Here is a 16,876-nt window from a genome sequence, read left to right on the forward strand (position 1 = left end):
CAATCGCAATAACCAACCTTTAACCACTGGATTAACTAGTAACCATGGGTTCCGGAGTAGCGTGCTACCTGCCATACAGTGCTTCAATGCCTTATCGGGGCAGTAAGCGCTATGTAAATGCAATTACAAAATATAGAGCCTCTGTTTACATTTTCAACTTTAGGATTGATGTATATGATAATGGAATGGTAGTTCACTCACAAACTTCTCGGAAGAAATTATGGAATGAGATGAGCGATTCCTCTGGGAGCATTCCATATACCGACTGTCTGACTTGGAACCCTTGGAGATTATGGAGCAGACTTGAATATTTGATTCATCAACATAGTGTGGTGTTAGAAGTATCTGGAGCAACCCAACACCGCAGTCGTTGTACTGCACAGCTGCTATTATGCTGGTCCCTTCAACTCCAGTCATTTTTCAAGAGTCCTCAAAAGTAGCTGGTGACTTTATCTTCAAGTCCATTTAGCAATGCCTTCTCCCAAGCACCGCTGGTGGTTTTGCCTTAAAAGTGTGATGTCACAACACAGACTCCACATATATGTACTTGATTTGCTTCCACAAATATAGATAGATATATCCCAACACTCCATCACTCATCGGCATGCATACCATAGACGGAGACGGACTACGATGTCGTGCTGCAGTATTTTTATTGCTTAACTAGGTCGGACGCGTTTCGGCTGAGGAAGAGCCTTGATCACATGACACGGACGTGAGTAAACTTCATTTTTAAAGTGACGAGTGCTCTGTGTAATACATCACATGTGCAAACTCAGCAAGAGACATAAAAGTAATGCTGGAGAGTCCCACAACACAAGGTGAAGCGCTCTTAGGCTGCCCATGTGCTGGCACCCCACAAGGCAGACTAAAGGAAAAGAAAGTGCAGTCTCTTGTGGTCTGGCGTCATCCAGTTTCTAGCAGCGTGAATGTTATCGGGCATTTCAAATACACATGTCTGCTATTGGCAAAGCTTGTTGGGATCTGCAAGTAATTACCAGGCAGAAACCATCAGTGAAGAGAACAATCGCAAGGGACAGCAGTATCCTTCAACCAACACGTGCCCCTTCTGTGCTTGAAAAGCTAGTTACATTTGCAGGAACACAAGGATCTCCTCACAACCACAAGCCAGCCATATGTTACCTCTTCTAAAGGGGATAGGACTGGTCGCTTCTTCGTTAGGCGTCCACTGACTATTACTTGCTCAACCTGCGTGACCCTGCTCAGAAGTGAATGAACCTTCTAGATCTTCCTTTATACGACCAGAGATGATCAGGTGGCGTGCTACAGACCTCCAGCAGCACCTTAATGAAACCGCTGCATGGGGATGCATGCTCCTACCGCTTCCAGTCCACGATTCTTTGCAGTGCTATATCTCCCCAAGCCTTGCTCCATTCTTTGGAGAACCACAGGACCCAGCACCGGACAGTGCGACAGAACACAGAAGGCCAAATCAGAAGTCACCCGAGAGATGGCCATCTTTCTGTAATCTTTGACCCACTATTCATTTCTTTACTGCTCTCAATTTCCATGCGTCCCGAATCTGCCTTACCAATACATACATTTCTTGCGTGTAGCACGTCAGTGCATAGAGCTAGAGTGCATTGTTTCCAGCCTAGTAATCCAGGGCACAGGACCCAACGACGGCTAGAGTCCCTCGACTCCCCTCAGTGAGAATGTGCATCGAGGCAACTTAATGCGATGGGAGAACGGTCTCAAAGGCACCTTACACGTGTTATTGCCTTCAGAAAAATCAGTTTAGCTGCCATTATAAAACAGTAAGAAAATATTTACCCTTTAAAAGCATTCTGCATTCATCCCTAAAGGCCAGGTGTACCGTTTTTTCCTCTGAGTTTGATTATTTTAAAGTGGTCTGAGACCCAACAATGTATATAATTAAATGTTTTCTTGAAAAAAAAAGTGCATTACAGCTGGTGTGGTTAAAACATTTTGTGTGGCTACAGCCTGACCATAATGTTCCTACATATTTTATTTACATTTCTTTCTCAGTTTGATCGACCCGATGTAATGTGTCTGTTAAAGCAATTAAGCAGTGGCTGGTTCTTTTCAGTTGCCAAAAGCAATATTCTCTTTGCCAGCAGAGAAGGGGAGGCAGGTGTGTTGGGAACTGAAAAACCTGCGAGGTAAGCCACTCAAAAAGTATATGGGGGTGGAGGGTTTCACTTCACCCATGAGGCGAATTCCAAACACCCAACTCAATCCCAACTGGCCAGGAAGCATCTGCCAGGCAAACGCATCACCTAATAGAAAGCACCAAATGTAGGCCGCCAAGGAAGTGAGGTACATTTGCACCAGTCTCCTTTAGGGTTAGCTTTAAAGAGTCCCACTAACTGCTCAGATGCCACCCATGGGACAGTACTTCACTTGTTATTCCCGTCCTCCAATCTCACAGCGGGAACGGTGGGTCCCTGGGAGGTCTACCTAGAACGGAGGGAGGCACTGGAGCAAGGTACCATACATAGACTTGTTATGCAAGACTGAGCTGCCTGGCTCTGCGCAGGCTTTCTCAAGGCTCCACGGGGTGCTCTGCTACAGCACTAGGTACACTAAAGCAGTGTGCGGCTCCCTCGCAGATATGGGCACAGATAATCGAGAAGCCTCCTTTTGTTGCTTGCACGTGAGCGAAGAGGCCCAGTTTCCGTAATCTTGACCAAAGACTAACACAGAATCCTCGGAAAAACATTATGCATGCATGTGACCTCTCTTTAATATGGTATGGTCTGCAATGGACGTTCAGTCACAATGACCTTGAAGTCGTACAGATGATCATTCATGAACCAAGGGCGTGTTTCATTACTGGTCAGGTCATACCTGTGACACTGCTGTCCATCACCCAGTTGAAATAGCTCAACTATTCCATATAGCATGAATCTGGTTCTGGTCTATTTTGCAATATTGCTTCTGAAAATTCACAAGGGATGCAATGACGCATTTACAATAATTAGTAAGCCAATGTAGAAAAGACGACAAGATTCAGCTTTTCAACAAGTGAAGCCACATCAAATCATTACCAGATGCTAATCCTACTGTCTCAACAATATGGGCAGCCCTTCAAAAGTCATTTAGCGCAGGTGCAGACTATGTCGACCCTCACTCCACTCCTGGTCTCAGTCAGTGTCCCCAACTTAGTCACTAATAGGTGAAAAGGTCAAGAGAAAGAACCACGCTAGACCAGGAGGGTGGGAAGGACTTCCACTGAACACTCCTGTATCACCATCATCTTCATGCAGCAGCAGTGGGGTGATAGAGCGTTCATTCACCCCTTGTACCATCTTCGTGCTGAACAACAGGTGTTTGTTACCCGACTTCTCTAACTTTTGAAAGAGACCCAGGGAAGAGATGTGCAAGGCTGCAGGAGGACTCCAAAAACGGGTGGAATTAACAAGAATATAATATTGGCACAATATTGAACAATAGAAACAGTGTGGTCAACAAACATTGGAATTTGTTTACGGTAATCGAGGCAAATCTTTCACGGTTAGTGCTCATGCCTTTGCACCACAAAACAATATTTCTTCAATAACCTTCCCTATCTGTACAGCAAGACATCACATCCTGCGGTCACTCAGTTCATATGTGCCACTGTATACCCAATTCTCGGGAGTACCCCAGTGTAATTCTTCATTTGAATGTAATTACGGTCTGGATAGTATTCCCTTGTGTTCCGTACATATATTCATCTTATGCCCAGGGGATGCATTAGCTTTACCTACTTCCAAAAGCCATTACATGTTCTGTGGCATCCTCATAGGACCGCCGGCCTTTCTGCTGGTTGAATTGGATAAGAAACTTTTGGCGACAACTGTGCATTTTTGTTTTTGAATGTATATACATATATGGATGACAACTTCACATTAGGCTTAGTAAATCCACCAATGATGCCCACACACTCAAGTCGTTTTTAAGTGGTTCGCAGCTTGATGAGACAACACTTGCACGGACAAGACCAAAATTCGGATGGCTGGAAGGAAATACATTTGGCAACCAAATTTCTTGCCCTTTGACTTCAGTCCCCGTTCCCTTCCGGCGACTTGTGTAAGGAGTCTAGGAATTCAAATTAATTATTCTCTCCAGATGAAGGGTTAACTCTTCTCTGTCATCTATTCATGTATATTTCATCCAAGATGTCTTCGTTCTCCATACTATCATCTGAATGCAGACGAGCCTGTGTAGCTGCTATAAATGGAGCAAAACGTAACTGTTGAAATAGCCTTTATTTAGCCATAACAAAATAGTTTCTTACTTGGGTACAAGTCAGAATCACACAAACTGGCTGGCGGTTAGTTTCTCTCGCTTTAGTCGCACCGAGCCCATCCTAAAGGGACTGTTAGTGCTTACCTATTTAAAATCGTATCATCTGTAAAGTGCTATGTATAGTCCACTGCGCTCTCTAAGGCAAGCCACAGAAAGAATTTCTAGAAAACGTACCCAATATACCTCAGTTCATCCTCCTCAGCCCTTCTAGTCATTCGCTGGTTTCAGAGACCTTGAGACAGATGTGACAGATGTATCAAAGGGTTTTACCCATTCTGTGTCTATGGGAAAGTGTGTTCGTACATATGGCCCCTTGTCTTGATGGTATGGACCTTTTAGTCTAAACCCCACAAATCTGGAAGCAGTTACTTCACAAATTTCTAACTATGATAAATTATCTTTAATTCAGAAAGGCTCTAAAAACTGCATTGTTATTGTAACTGCTTTTTTGTTCTCTGGTCAAAATCAGTGACAGCCCAAGAGACCTTTAGTGGTCTAAATCTAAATTCAATTAAAATAAAAAAAAATTGCCTCTTGGACCAATTAAACAATACATATAAGAAGCCATGTACTTTTTGCCGGGTGAATTATGGAGAGCTTTGTTCCCCTTCGATACCTTTCTTAAAAACAGGATGCGTTTTCTAAGTGACGGTTAGGTGAATCCAAAGTAATAATAATAAACATTGTGGCCTGAATATATGTACTAACTGTAACTCAATTGAAGTACAGATTAGGAGAGTGAAAAAACTGACGAATGATGGAAGTTTTCCGTATACTTGTATTGACTGTATTATATTTATGTCCTGAAGAAGGTGGTACAGATGGACTGAGTTCCACCATAACAATTCATCAAAGCTTTTTTTACTGAATTTAGTGGTTAAGGCCAACAGTATGAATTTCCAAATCATGTATTGTCAACTGAGGAGGATTCTCTGCATTCCAGAAATCAGATTTTAGTGTGTGTGCAAGTCTATATGAATAAGTAGTACAGGACAAATGGGATCTTTCCTTTGTATGATTTTTTTAAAATATATTTGTATGCATTTTTGATACTGATGAAGAGAAATTTTACATTAAACAGTGTTGGTACAGAATGGTAAACAAAATCATACACGGAATTTAAATAATTATAGGTAAAATGTGGGCAACGTTTTTGTTTGATGTTTAGTAATACTGACACCCCTACGTTCCACAGTTATTGGGGGTTGCCTGTGTTTCGATAACGAATTCAGCAAAGTTTCCATCCATGCTTTTCATTGGAAAATAATGATGCACAAAATGTATTTAAATGTTGTTTGTTGATGAACCCTTATTTGCCTGTCGATAAGATTGAGAAATTTAAGCTACAGCAAACCCACTATTAAATACTGTGACCTTCATAAACCACTGACACAACCTTACACAAGAACAACATCCTTCCTCCCTCTGGATGATAAACAAACCTGCAGAAACATATACTTTAACCCGGGTCTATAATTTTGGTTCTTGCTTCACATGTCTTAAAATAAATCTATCTGAGCTCCCTAAGTTTCCAAATCCTAGGGGCTCAACTGTAAAATCTTTCACTCTTAGGAGATTTGTGTTACTTCCTTAGGCAGACTCTGCTTCGGGCACTTCCAGATCTTGGCCAAAGGTCAGTTTTGGGGGTGGCGCCTAGACTGTCATGCTCTAGCCTGAGTTTCCCCTCCCTGCTTTAATATCAAAAGACTACTCAGCAAAAAAGTTGCTGTTCTATATACTGGGCCTCTCCAAAACACAAGTCTTTTACACACACAACTCTCAGTATTCACGCACAATCCCTTGCAAAATATTAGAAGGGAAACATAATTACTATGCATTTACCTAGATGACTGTGGACTTCCATCAGTGCAACCTCCGTCACAACACGAAGGACTTGAGGGGAGCATTTTAGCGGTGCCATTTTGTCCCCATACTAGTAGGACTTAAACCTCCTCAGTGCTTTAAGGAACCAGGGTCAGTCTGATCACCCTGTTTGCAACCTGGGACAATTCAGTGTCAAATTCCCCGTTGGATGTGAAGGAACATAAATTGCTTCTTTTATCGCAACTTGCTGGTATGGTTTTCCCCAACTTGCAGGTTTAAATAAAATAAAAAAAATGTTTTAAAAGAGCTAGCACCATCTGACAGAAAACCAGGCATCTGTTACTCTAAAAATGTGTGTGTTTATGTATAATCACTGAAGAACTGGAGCCCCATAACAAAATTCTTCAAGTAGAGGAGAACAAAAGCAATGATATATAGCCAGATTATCTTTTGATGAAAAACCTCCTGGCCTACAGCTCGTTTGTGGTGAAGAGGCATGTCATTGGGTCCAACGTCAGTGTTCATGATGGTATTGATATTCCTATAGCATATGTGGCTGCTCTTCAGAAAAAAATAGTCCTGCAAATGTTAGCAAAGAGTGAAACTTTCAAGCACATTTCTACCAGGCGATGCTGCAAATGGACCATCATGCTACAGAAGAGCTGACTGAATCCATTGACTCCAATAAAGTGCAAGGATCCATCAGCCATCTATGCTGTTAACCACACTGCAGGGAAAATGATGCAGGATAACCTCTTTACTGATTTGTAAGCAATGTAATCAAGTTCTGAATGATTAACCACTTCAGTTTGGAGGACAAGATATTTACAACCTCTAAACTACCTAAATGTGGAGGGCTTAAAGTCTCACCCTAGAAAACCTTTGCGGTGCTTGCACCAGAAGTATTCTCTGATTTCTATAAAATCTCAAGTTGCTGTATTGGAAAAGCCTCCCATGTAGCCCAAGGTGTGTTTTTTTTTGGGGGGTGGGCAGCGAGGGGGAGTGGGAGGAATTCTGTGACATGCAGTGCGCCATATGCGCGGACATCACATACTGAAAGCTAGAGCAGTCTTTAGGCACCTGCAGCTTCTACTGTAATCAGTGCTCCGGGCATATAGCAGCCCTGATTTTAGCTATGATGACCCAGCACCCCATTCCTTTCTTCACTTTTTTCCATGGTAGCCTAGTGAGCCATCAGCCCCACTGGGTACACAGAGTAGGTTGAATACCACCTGGGGACCCATCAACAGCCCTGCCAAGTGCCTTGCATCATGGATTTAAATTACATATTTTTATGCACGACCACAAGCACCAGAGATTGACACGCAATTACTATTCAATCTCAAAGAGCAGTGTCAATCGTGTGACTGTCATTATTCTTAAGGGTGTTGCCCAGGGGAACCGTTTATGGTATTGATAAAGCAATTCTTACACGCTTATCCTCGATGACGTTCACTGTGTTCACATTTGTTAGTGGAAGGCTGGACTTTCCTCTACGCTCTCCTTGTTGGCACTGATTGGCCACTCAGAGCAGAGGTCTGGCTAATCCACTTGCACTATGAAGCCCAGTGTGGCCCAGGACCACGAGTGATTTTGTGAAAGAAATAGCTGAGCGGTTGAAGAGTGCCCTTGGTCTGTGGCCCATTCATGGTCAGATGACGGTACGTCCACTATGAGTAAAAATCTTTAACCTCCTTGGTGCAGTGAGAGACAGACAGCAAGAAAGTTAAGTAAACTTCATGTTTATGCTCACAAGGGAAAATATACGCATGAACAGAGGGCCAGCTTTAGTACTGGTGGCGCCTGGTGCAACAATGTTTGTTGGCGCCCCACAATGACCTTCTCCACGGGTTCCCTCACTACCACCCTTTAACAGAGCCCCTCAAGTCTCCATAACCACTCTCTCTCATGCATTTTTTAATTTTATAGCACCACTCATACCAGTGTATGGTGTCAGAGCACTTTACGTCACATACACATTAAACAGTGACAATGAATCATAAGTGTGTAAATCAGTGTATAGGAAACATTACACCAGACAGCGGACTACAAGGCGTAGGAGTCACAAGTCATCCCTACTAGCAGACAATACAGTCTAAGAGTGCTTGGTGTGAAGAAGCACACACTCAGATTTAAAAAAGTAACGACATGGTTGGGGGTTGGCTTTACTAATAAGAATGGATTTGAACCCATACGTTTGCCCACATGCTATCTGTTGTTTAAGAACTGTAAAGCAAAATACAAGCTGCATCCTTGTACTATAATACTCTACTGTTGACCAGTAACGTTGAATATAAGTATAATCTCTCTAAAAAGCCAATAAAACAGAAGACAAAAAAAAGATTTGATTTGTACCCAAGTGAACCCTTTTTGCAACATTAGGATCATGAAAGACTGGGAGCTCTAACCTGCCAATCATTGCCTATCCTGGTCTGAATTCATCCACCAACACAGGGGCCAGAGGTACACAGAAGGAAGAACATTTTGATGGCTGTCCAGAGGCCAGTGTTGTGTTAGAAAAGGAACAGATTAGTGACGTTGCACAAGCACTTCTGAGAACTGCAGCTCTTTTAAGGGATTTTCATTACATTTCACTGCAGGAATATTTTTTTTTATAAGTACCTCATATTATGAGCATAACAGCTTTGCTCAACGCACTATGAAGTGTCACTTGAGTGTCACTCATAAAGCCTTCAAATGTCACACACAACCACCCCAAAAACATGGAAATGTAACACGTAAACAAACTGAAATCTTGGCACCTATGAGTCCACAGTGGGAATGGGTGTCAGAATGCCTGTCGGAGAAAAAAGTGAGACAGAGTGGGGTACATACTTGCCCAATCTGGCACTGCAGCCCCTCCAGCCCCCATGAACCTGATAGTATTTCTGCACACGGGGTAGACAGGTTACCTCTATCTGGAAGTCAGTAGATCAAAACTATGCCCAAAGAAATCTCCCTCACTTGCCATGTGATATGGCTGTACTAGTCTGGCTGCAAGTCAGCCGGTAACCAGGGGGCCGCACCAAACTTACTTGGGCAATTCTGAAACCTAGAGGACCAGGAGAATCCAGAGTGGTGTGGCTTGCATGGGTCACAGTATGTTTTCTTAGGCAAAATGTCGTATGGCTGTCAAAGGATGGGTCAAGAAAATACAATTTTTCCCATATTTAAGTGACAGAAAACTCAGGCACTTTCAGCCAATGGCCAGTCTTACCACACATGCACATCATAGAAATGGTCCAACTGAAACAATGTTAAGACCCCAGTGACATTACTCGGACATGACATGGTCCAGGTTTATGTGGAGAAGTGGTGAATAAGAAGACAATGTAGATATGTGCCATTTTTATTGTTTCAAAATGGTATCTAGTCAGATCAAGGGTAATACCTCATGATGATTCCTCAAGCCACAATGTGCAATTCACCCTGACCACTCTAGCGGATCAACCACTTCTCAGACGGGTAGGTGCACAACAGCCGACATGCTTTCTTTTGACACTTAGTGATTTGCCCGTCAAGGATGGTTCATATGTTTGGAAACACTTAAATACAAATATTAATGACATTCTAAAAGACTTGTACCCAACATCAGGTCTTATCATACCCGGTCGCTTTTCCACTATCAGCAGCCCTGCAAGCACTAGTGAGACCCACAGAGTGCCCAGTTTTGATGGCCAACACACACTCTGCCGCTCACAGAGAACAGGAATCATCTCTGTGCTGGTCAAATTCCAGTCAGCAGGAGGCATACAAAGCACTCAGAGCCTTCAGTCACGTAAATCTTACAGTCAATATGTGTTGACAGACCCTTCAAAACTGATTTGCACTTCACAGACTGCAGTAAAAAATCCGTTGGAGTGAATAGTACAAAGTATACAAATGATCTGCTCTGGACAGAAAAATGACAACTTTCGTTTTCTCTCACAGTAGCTCTTCACCTCCAACTGTCACTTTCAATCTGTCCGAACTGAACTCTCCAATGACAAAAGAGGTTCACAAAATGGCTGTCAAGGTTACGCAATCAAATATGGAGGCACAGTACAGCTCCATCTTCTAAGGCATGATGGATTTTGTAGCTTAATTAAATTTCCAAGTCTTGTTTTTGTACAACACTGATTTCTTGTTAAAGTTTATATGCGTTGGCAGTGATACATCATCCACATATAATATTAGTGAATTATCCATGTCCTGTCCCTCCAGAAAGGTATATTGACGTAAACCATCAAATGTCTCTCTGAACCTCCAACCCAAAACTTTGCAAAAACTGCTGCGGTCAGCTTTGCTAAATTTTTCAGTCAGTGCTGCGAGGATTATATCTGACATCGGATGTGCCCTGGAAAAGAAGAGGGTCCAGTGTTCTGACTTGTAGGAGAATAATTCAAAATTAGCCCTTGGCGGGTGAGAAAGTGCATAGGTCACATACATGCAAGAAAGGAAAACAAACATATCCAGGTTAGGTCATGAGATATTGAAAGGATGAAGACAGACCTACATATGGATAACTTAGTTTCAGATGAGACCTGTAACTAGTTGACGAAAACCATGCACTTCGATAGTTCCGACTCTTGCAATCAGTATCAAGCTATGAATGAAACATTTGCATTTCAGTAGTGCTAAAATATCAAAACTTTCTGCCTTCGACAACCGATAAAGTTTAAAACTACACTAGTTCTACATTTTCAGGGTCTATTTACCAAGGAATATTTTGGTGAATCCGTCTGCAGTTCATGAAATACAACGCTCTTGAAGGTGGCTGTTCATTATCTCAGCAGAGTAAATTATGAGTCGAAAGAGTAGCAGATTCTACTTACAGAACTAATTCAAGTCATTGACGGAAGAGGGCTTACACTACTTTACATTTAACCAATGAGACCACCACCGCTTTTGATAACACTCTGAATGACGCAATCTTCCATACCGCTGGGCTTTATGCCAAACATCTGCAAGGCCAAATGCCCACCTTTTTGGAGGGACCTGATGTTTTCATAGTGCTCTAAACTAGCCATGGGAAGATAAACAAATTACTGAAAATAATTTTTCTGCATAGTCGGTAACCAAAAGAAGCTCAAGTAAAGATAACTTATTCCATATGTCCTGGCTTAAAAGTGTCCTCCCACTGACCACCATATTCACATAACCATAGTCAGTTGTTACCCTCTAACTGATATGTGTTTATCGTACAGGTTGAGATAAAAGATTGAAATATTTGTTAACGCTGTACTGAAACAACTGTGTCAGACAGTATTGAATACAGGATCAAGGCCAACTTGATTTAGTCTCACAACAAACTTAAGAGCCCGCATAAGACTTCCAAATATCCGCTTGTTCTCGCCGGATAAGAATCTGATTACCTTGCAAGAACTGTAGGCTCTGGTGTCTCTATGTGGGAGAGTTTCTCCCTCCACGCTGTAAAATGTTTAGTATTTCTAAACAATGGATTAAGGTATTGATGGAGCGTGAAGGGCAAGAGGAAAAAACAAATACATCAAAACAAACCTACTGCATGGAGATTGAGAGGATAATAACTTACTTGACTGTACAGAATTCAGGCATGCAGAAGCATTCACTGCCTGTACTGGGTTTTTTTCTATGTTTTGGGGCATTTATTTAATAACAAAATTAAGGCTCAAATGCCCAGTGCCATGCAGAGGCAAAACAAGTAACAAAAAAAGGTGATAAGAACTGTTTAATCAATATGAAGCAGGTGGCGGTGAATACATTCTTACTTCCCCCGATTAAAACGATGTCAGCGTTAAAGAGTCCCATAGATCTAGGCCCGTCATGTTAAAGAACTGCCTAGGTGTTGCTAGATTTCCAGAATTCAAGGATCATTTACCAGGCTCTCGTGCCATGTAGGCCCTCAAGAAATGACGAGATGAGGGTGATAAATGCCATCCAGTTATTAAAGTCTAATGGGTTGAAAGCACACCAGGAATACGCTTTATCCTTTATCAATTCTTTAAGAAGACATTACTAGCACTTAGTACACTAAAATTATGCACAGGCTTACGGGGGGTTTAGTGGTTTTACAAATCTGCTGCTGAACAGGTGGCGATAGCCCAAAAATCAAAACATAATTTACAAATGCAGTATAGTAAATCAAAATGAAGACTATTGGGCTCCTGTCCCTCCCCGAGAAAAAGAGAGACTATTTTCTTGTTCTCTTATGATTCAGTAGACCAAAATAAAATATATTTTCCTCCTAGCTCCACTGGCCTCTTAAATTTGGAGATAAACCCTACTACACTTACTGTAGGGCTTCTCCAAACTGCAACAATATTATTTTAGCCAGCCACTTGGAAAAGCTATCCTGAAAACATCTGCTCTGAGCGTGCCTCTAGTTAGCTTCTTGAACAGAGGGTCTCTTGTGTCCTCCCTTGTGTGTGTTTGGAGACACGAGCTTGCATGGAATGCGGATCACACATTACATAGTTCTGCTTCCCAAGATGTCAGCCTGTTTTCCGAAGCCTGCAGCGCCCCTCTAGAGATGCTTTGACACTTCAAAGCATGAAGTGCATACAAGTAAAAGAACTATAAAAGTCCACACAAAAAAAACAGGAGAGTAACCATCCACTACTTTCGAATAAAACGTAACACAAATTCCCAGCGACAACCTGTTTGTTTATTTTGTATCTGCACAGTATGGGAACTGTTACCCAAGATTCCTTAGGACAACTCTAGGGAGATGTTCAGGCATCTTAGTACCATCACAAGCAATGAGTCGTAAAGATTTTTTTGAAGCCATGCAACTTAGGAGTTCAGATTCTGCATCTTAAGCAATTCTACTCGAATTCTTGAACATATCAACAAAATTGCACACCGAGTTAACTTGTGTATCATGCATGGATTCGCAAAAATACATTTACAACGGTTGGCACTGGTAGCCAGGTAGGCCTTCCAAAAGTCTCCCTGGTTCCATAGCACACCTTCCAGTCTACTCCATTAAACCTCCCCATGCTTAAGCGGCGTGGCCATTTTAAGTGTGAACAAAGGTGCACTGAAGCCCTGGTAAGCCCATGTAGACAAACTGTCACCCTCTTTGGCTGACAATCTACTGGCTGCAATGGACTTTGGGACTCGTTTGTAAAGCCACAGGGACCTACCTCTAAGCAGCCTACTTACAGACAGGTCAACATTTTGGGAGGCTTTGAACGTGTATAGGATGGGCCGTCCTATCGGGCAACATTCAGTTAGTCCAACCCAAAAAACATCTAAAACCTGCACCTTTTAGATATGTGGCCTTAACTAGTGCAGCACCACAGCAGTGCGACAGCCCTACGAACCCAAGTATTCGAAATTAACCCTTTCTTGAAAATCTTCCGATTGAATAATCAAGTTTATAAACTGAACAGTGATGCTGCAAATCGATACATAAATGTTCTTTGTAAAAAAAAAAAAACTCGCCGACTCCCCGCGCTCGGCGGGCAACAATATATCGTTTTAGGTCTGTCTTGCAGCTCACAGCGATTCCTAATGCCAACAAATCTTTCAAATACAAAATACAGAGGGGGCACTGGCTCTGCTGAGAACAGGATGTTTCTCTATATTTTCATACTACTGACAGTTGAGGGTATCATTCCGCCTCCGGTGAAGTGTGAGGGGCTATTTTACAACTGAAATACACAGAAATGCAACATCGGGCTCTTGTCTCGTGGATGCCCTGTACACAGACAACAATCATTTGTTTTATGCTTTTTTTACTGCAACAAGCTTTTTACAAATACTTTAGTCAGGACTAAAATGTCTTGGCTTTTCCAACGCCGGTTTCCTTTGGTGCAATAACCGTGTCTCCTGAACTGCTGACTGCAGAGAAACTGAAAAAAAGAACAGGAACTCCGCCTGGAAAAGGTTTCTTTGAAAGTGAGTGATGGCGCACTCAGGGGTTCGCATTTTTCGTGTGCAGAGGGGCTCCTGCCAGCAGAAAGGAAGGACTTCGGAGGAAAACATCTCGGGAGCTGCCGTGGAGCCGCTTCCTCGTCACACAGGGTTTGGAGCAAACAGTGCCCACCAGCTGATGCAACTGTTGACACGCCATAGCACGGAGGGTCAGGAGAAAGTAGCCACATGCCCACGGCAAGTCATTATGTTCATTAAAGTCACCCAGAGACACAGCTAGGAAGATTAGCGCCTGCATCAGGGGGGTCATTAGCGCCCCGTGAAGCCTGCATCTCGCCGGCTCTCATTTAGTGTAATTATACGGTGCGCCCCTGTGGCGCTTTCTTCGAAAACCGAGCAGGGGATTCACATGGACTGTTTTTGCCGACAGCTTGAGTGCGGGGAGATGACTTCTCTGGTCACTGGACTGCGCCTCGCTTCGCCCCACTGCTGCCTCGAGGCACAAAAAAATAAGTGCTTTATTGAACTTTCACATACTCCCCCACGCATCGACTGCGTGCGCACCCCCACGCTAAACCACCCAGTACACACAAAACTACACTCCGCTGCTTTTCATTACTTAGGAAAGGACAACGTGTCTACACCCCGCACTCAACATGCGGACACCGACTTGTTCTATAATAAACCAACGCTGCCCAACTGCCGGTAACACACCAGTGCAGCATGTCACACACACACCATCAGCGGTGAATGTAAAATCACGCACGGCACTCACTCCCCATGAGGTGTCCTGGGCGCAGCAGTGTATCTGGTCTATTAAAGGGATGAGGCACGATTCTCCCCACACACCATCCCAGAGGTGAACACTCACTTTTGATAAGCTCTCCCAAGCCCTGTATCTTGTTTCCAGAATCAGTTTTAAGGTCACATAGACAGTACAAAAGTCCCAGACGCGTGTGGGAGGCGCAAGGGGGTCTGCTGGGAGTATTTAGGGAGCGGTGCGTAACCCCAGTGTGCACATTTACAAACCCTGCCATTATCACTGGGATTGTCACTACCCCGCAATTTAGCACCGTGTGTATGGGACCTCCAAAATACATTTTGCCCTTGCGCCACTTTTAACATGGGAAAAATAACGCAAAAGTGGCGCAAGGGACTTGTAAATCTGCCCCGTGGAGCATTGGGGACGGGCAGGATGTTTGCCCTAGCGGGTACACAAGCCGTGCGTTAATAGAACAGCAGAATATAACTGATCAGTTGAAAGCTGCACGCCTGTTGCACGGTGTGGGTGGGAGGGAGGGGGGTCGTAAGCCAGCCTCGGGTATTAATGTGGAGCACCGGCAGGGCCGGCTGTAGGTCCCGAGTCCCCCGGCGCTCGCAGTCTATAATGAGCAACAGGCTGCGCACAGCAGGCTGGGGGCTCCCGGTGGAGCCGACCCAGAAAAGTTACACCAAGAAATAAATAGTGCATTATTTCTCTCGCTCAGTTTCCATCAAGATCACCGACATCCCAGACCTGCAAGACCAGCCACGAAGGAAGATAAACCCCGAAAAAAAGCAGAGCCGGCGCACTCACCGTTTGTCCCGAGACACAGGCTGCCAAGCCGAGCGCCACTACCATCCACAGGGTGGGCATGCTGCCGGCGGAGAGGGGCCGCGGGTGGGCGAGGGCCTGTCGCGGTGGGTGAGTGGGGGTCCGTCCAGCCGCCGCTCCTCGCCGCTCTCGGGCTCCTCTCCCGGTGATTGCTCGGGTTTCCGGCTCCCTCGAAGGGCTCCTGGCGCCGGTGTTACACAGGCTCAGTCCCCCGCGGTAGGAAAGTTTCCAGCGGACCCTGCTGGCCGCGCTCCTGTGCGTGAGGGGGTGTATCCGTCGCGGAGATGCCTGCTGGTCCGGAGAGCTGCGGCGCGTCCTCTGCTCCCTGCACTCTGAAGGCTCCCGCGCGCACACTGGCTGCCAGAGGGAGCGGCCTCCCACTCTCACACCAGCCGCCCTGTCACTGCGCCCTCGTCTGTCTCCCCCTGGCTGCCTTCCTCTCACTGCGCGAGCCGAGCGGACCTGCTCGAGCTGTGTCTGGACTGCCCGAGGGGTATGTCTCACTCTCTTTCGTAACTCCTAGGGGCGCACCTGCCCTGTCCTATGTTTGCGATGACTCGCCACGGTATCTTTTTGTGAAAAGCCGTGATTTCACTCCCCTCCCTCTGAACATGAGACAATATTGTTTTCACCGCCTCTTTGTGGGAAGAGTCGGTCAGTAGTATGACTGGATGTAGCTTCCAAGGGACCCTGACCGTTTTTTTTAGTAAATTGGTGTAGGAAAGACTCATTTTGAGGTCCGAGCGAGTATCAGGGCAGGGATTAGCCCTGTGCTACGATGTTTGTAGCCCACCCCCCCTCTCCGCCACGGATTCTCTCATTACCACCCTTTAACAGTGCCCCTCAAGTCTCCACAACTACTCTCTCTCAGATGCATTTAATTAGTTTTCTAGCGCCACTCATACCAGTGTGGGGTGTCGGAGCACTTTACATCACACACATATTACACAGAAACAATCAATCATATGTGTGCAAGTTAAAAACAGGTGCCGCTTTGTCCTCTCCACCACTCCAGATGTATGCCAGATGAAGCAGTGATCGACTCCAGGGACCCGGCCGCAAGTTTGGCACCTCAGGGGACACGGGGGCCTCCCCTCGACAATATCCCCCCAGGTGGAAGCAGGGGCACCTTTTGGGCTGTGCGATCTGCTGCTTGACTATTGTGAGTGCGGGAATAGCTCTGAACCCTTGATGAAGCTGACCCCCCCCCCTTGTGTCTACTGGCGGCCAACATCTGAACGTCTGTAGACTGAGTGCCCACCAGAGTGCTGGTAAATATCTCTGCCCTCCGAGATCTAGGCAATGAAGGTGACTGCAGTGAAGGGTCCCTTCCTGGCATCAGTT

The 16,876-nt window shown here is 44.6% G+C and overlaps 1 protein-coding gene across 1 annotated transcript in view; it reads right to left on the reverse strand.

The window, feature by feature from the left end:
• The window catches only part of SDC2 (syndecan 2), a 215,349-nt gene extending 199,247 nt beyond the window's left edge, over positions 1-16,102 (reverse strand). Inside the window, exon 1 of the mRNA XM_085605213.1 lies at positions 15,515-16,102. Within this exon, the coding sequence (XP_085461339.1) occupies positions 15,515-15,574 (60 nt within the window). The 5' untranslated portion in view covers positions 15,575-16,102. The remainder of the gene's footprint in view (positions 1-15,514) is intronic.
• Positions 16,103-16,876: the final 774 nt, after the last annotated feature.

This window comes from Triturus cristatus, chromosome 5_1, assembly GCF_964204655.1.
Source record: "Triturus cristatus chromosome 5_1, aTriCri1.1, whole genome shotgun sequence".
NCBI lineage: Eukaryota > Metazoa > Chordata > Amphibia > Caudata > Salamandridae > Triturus > Triturus cristatus.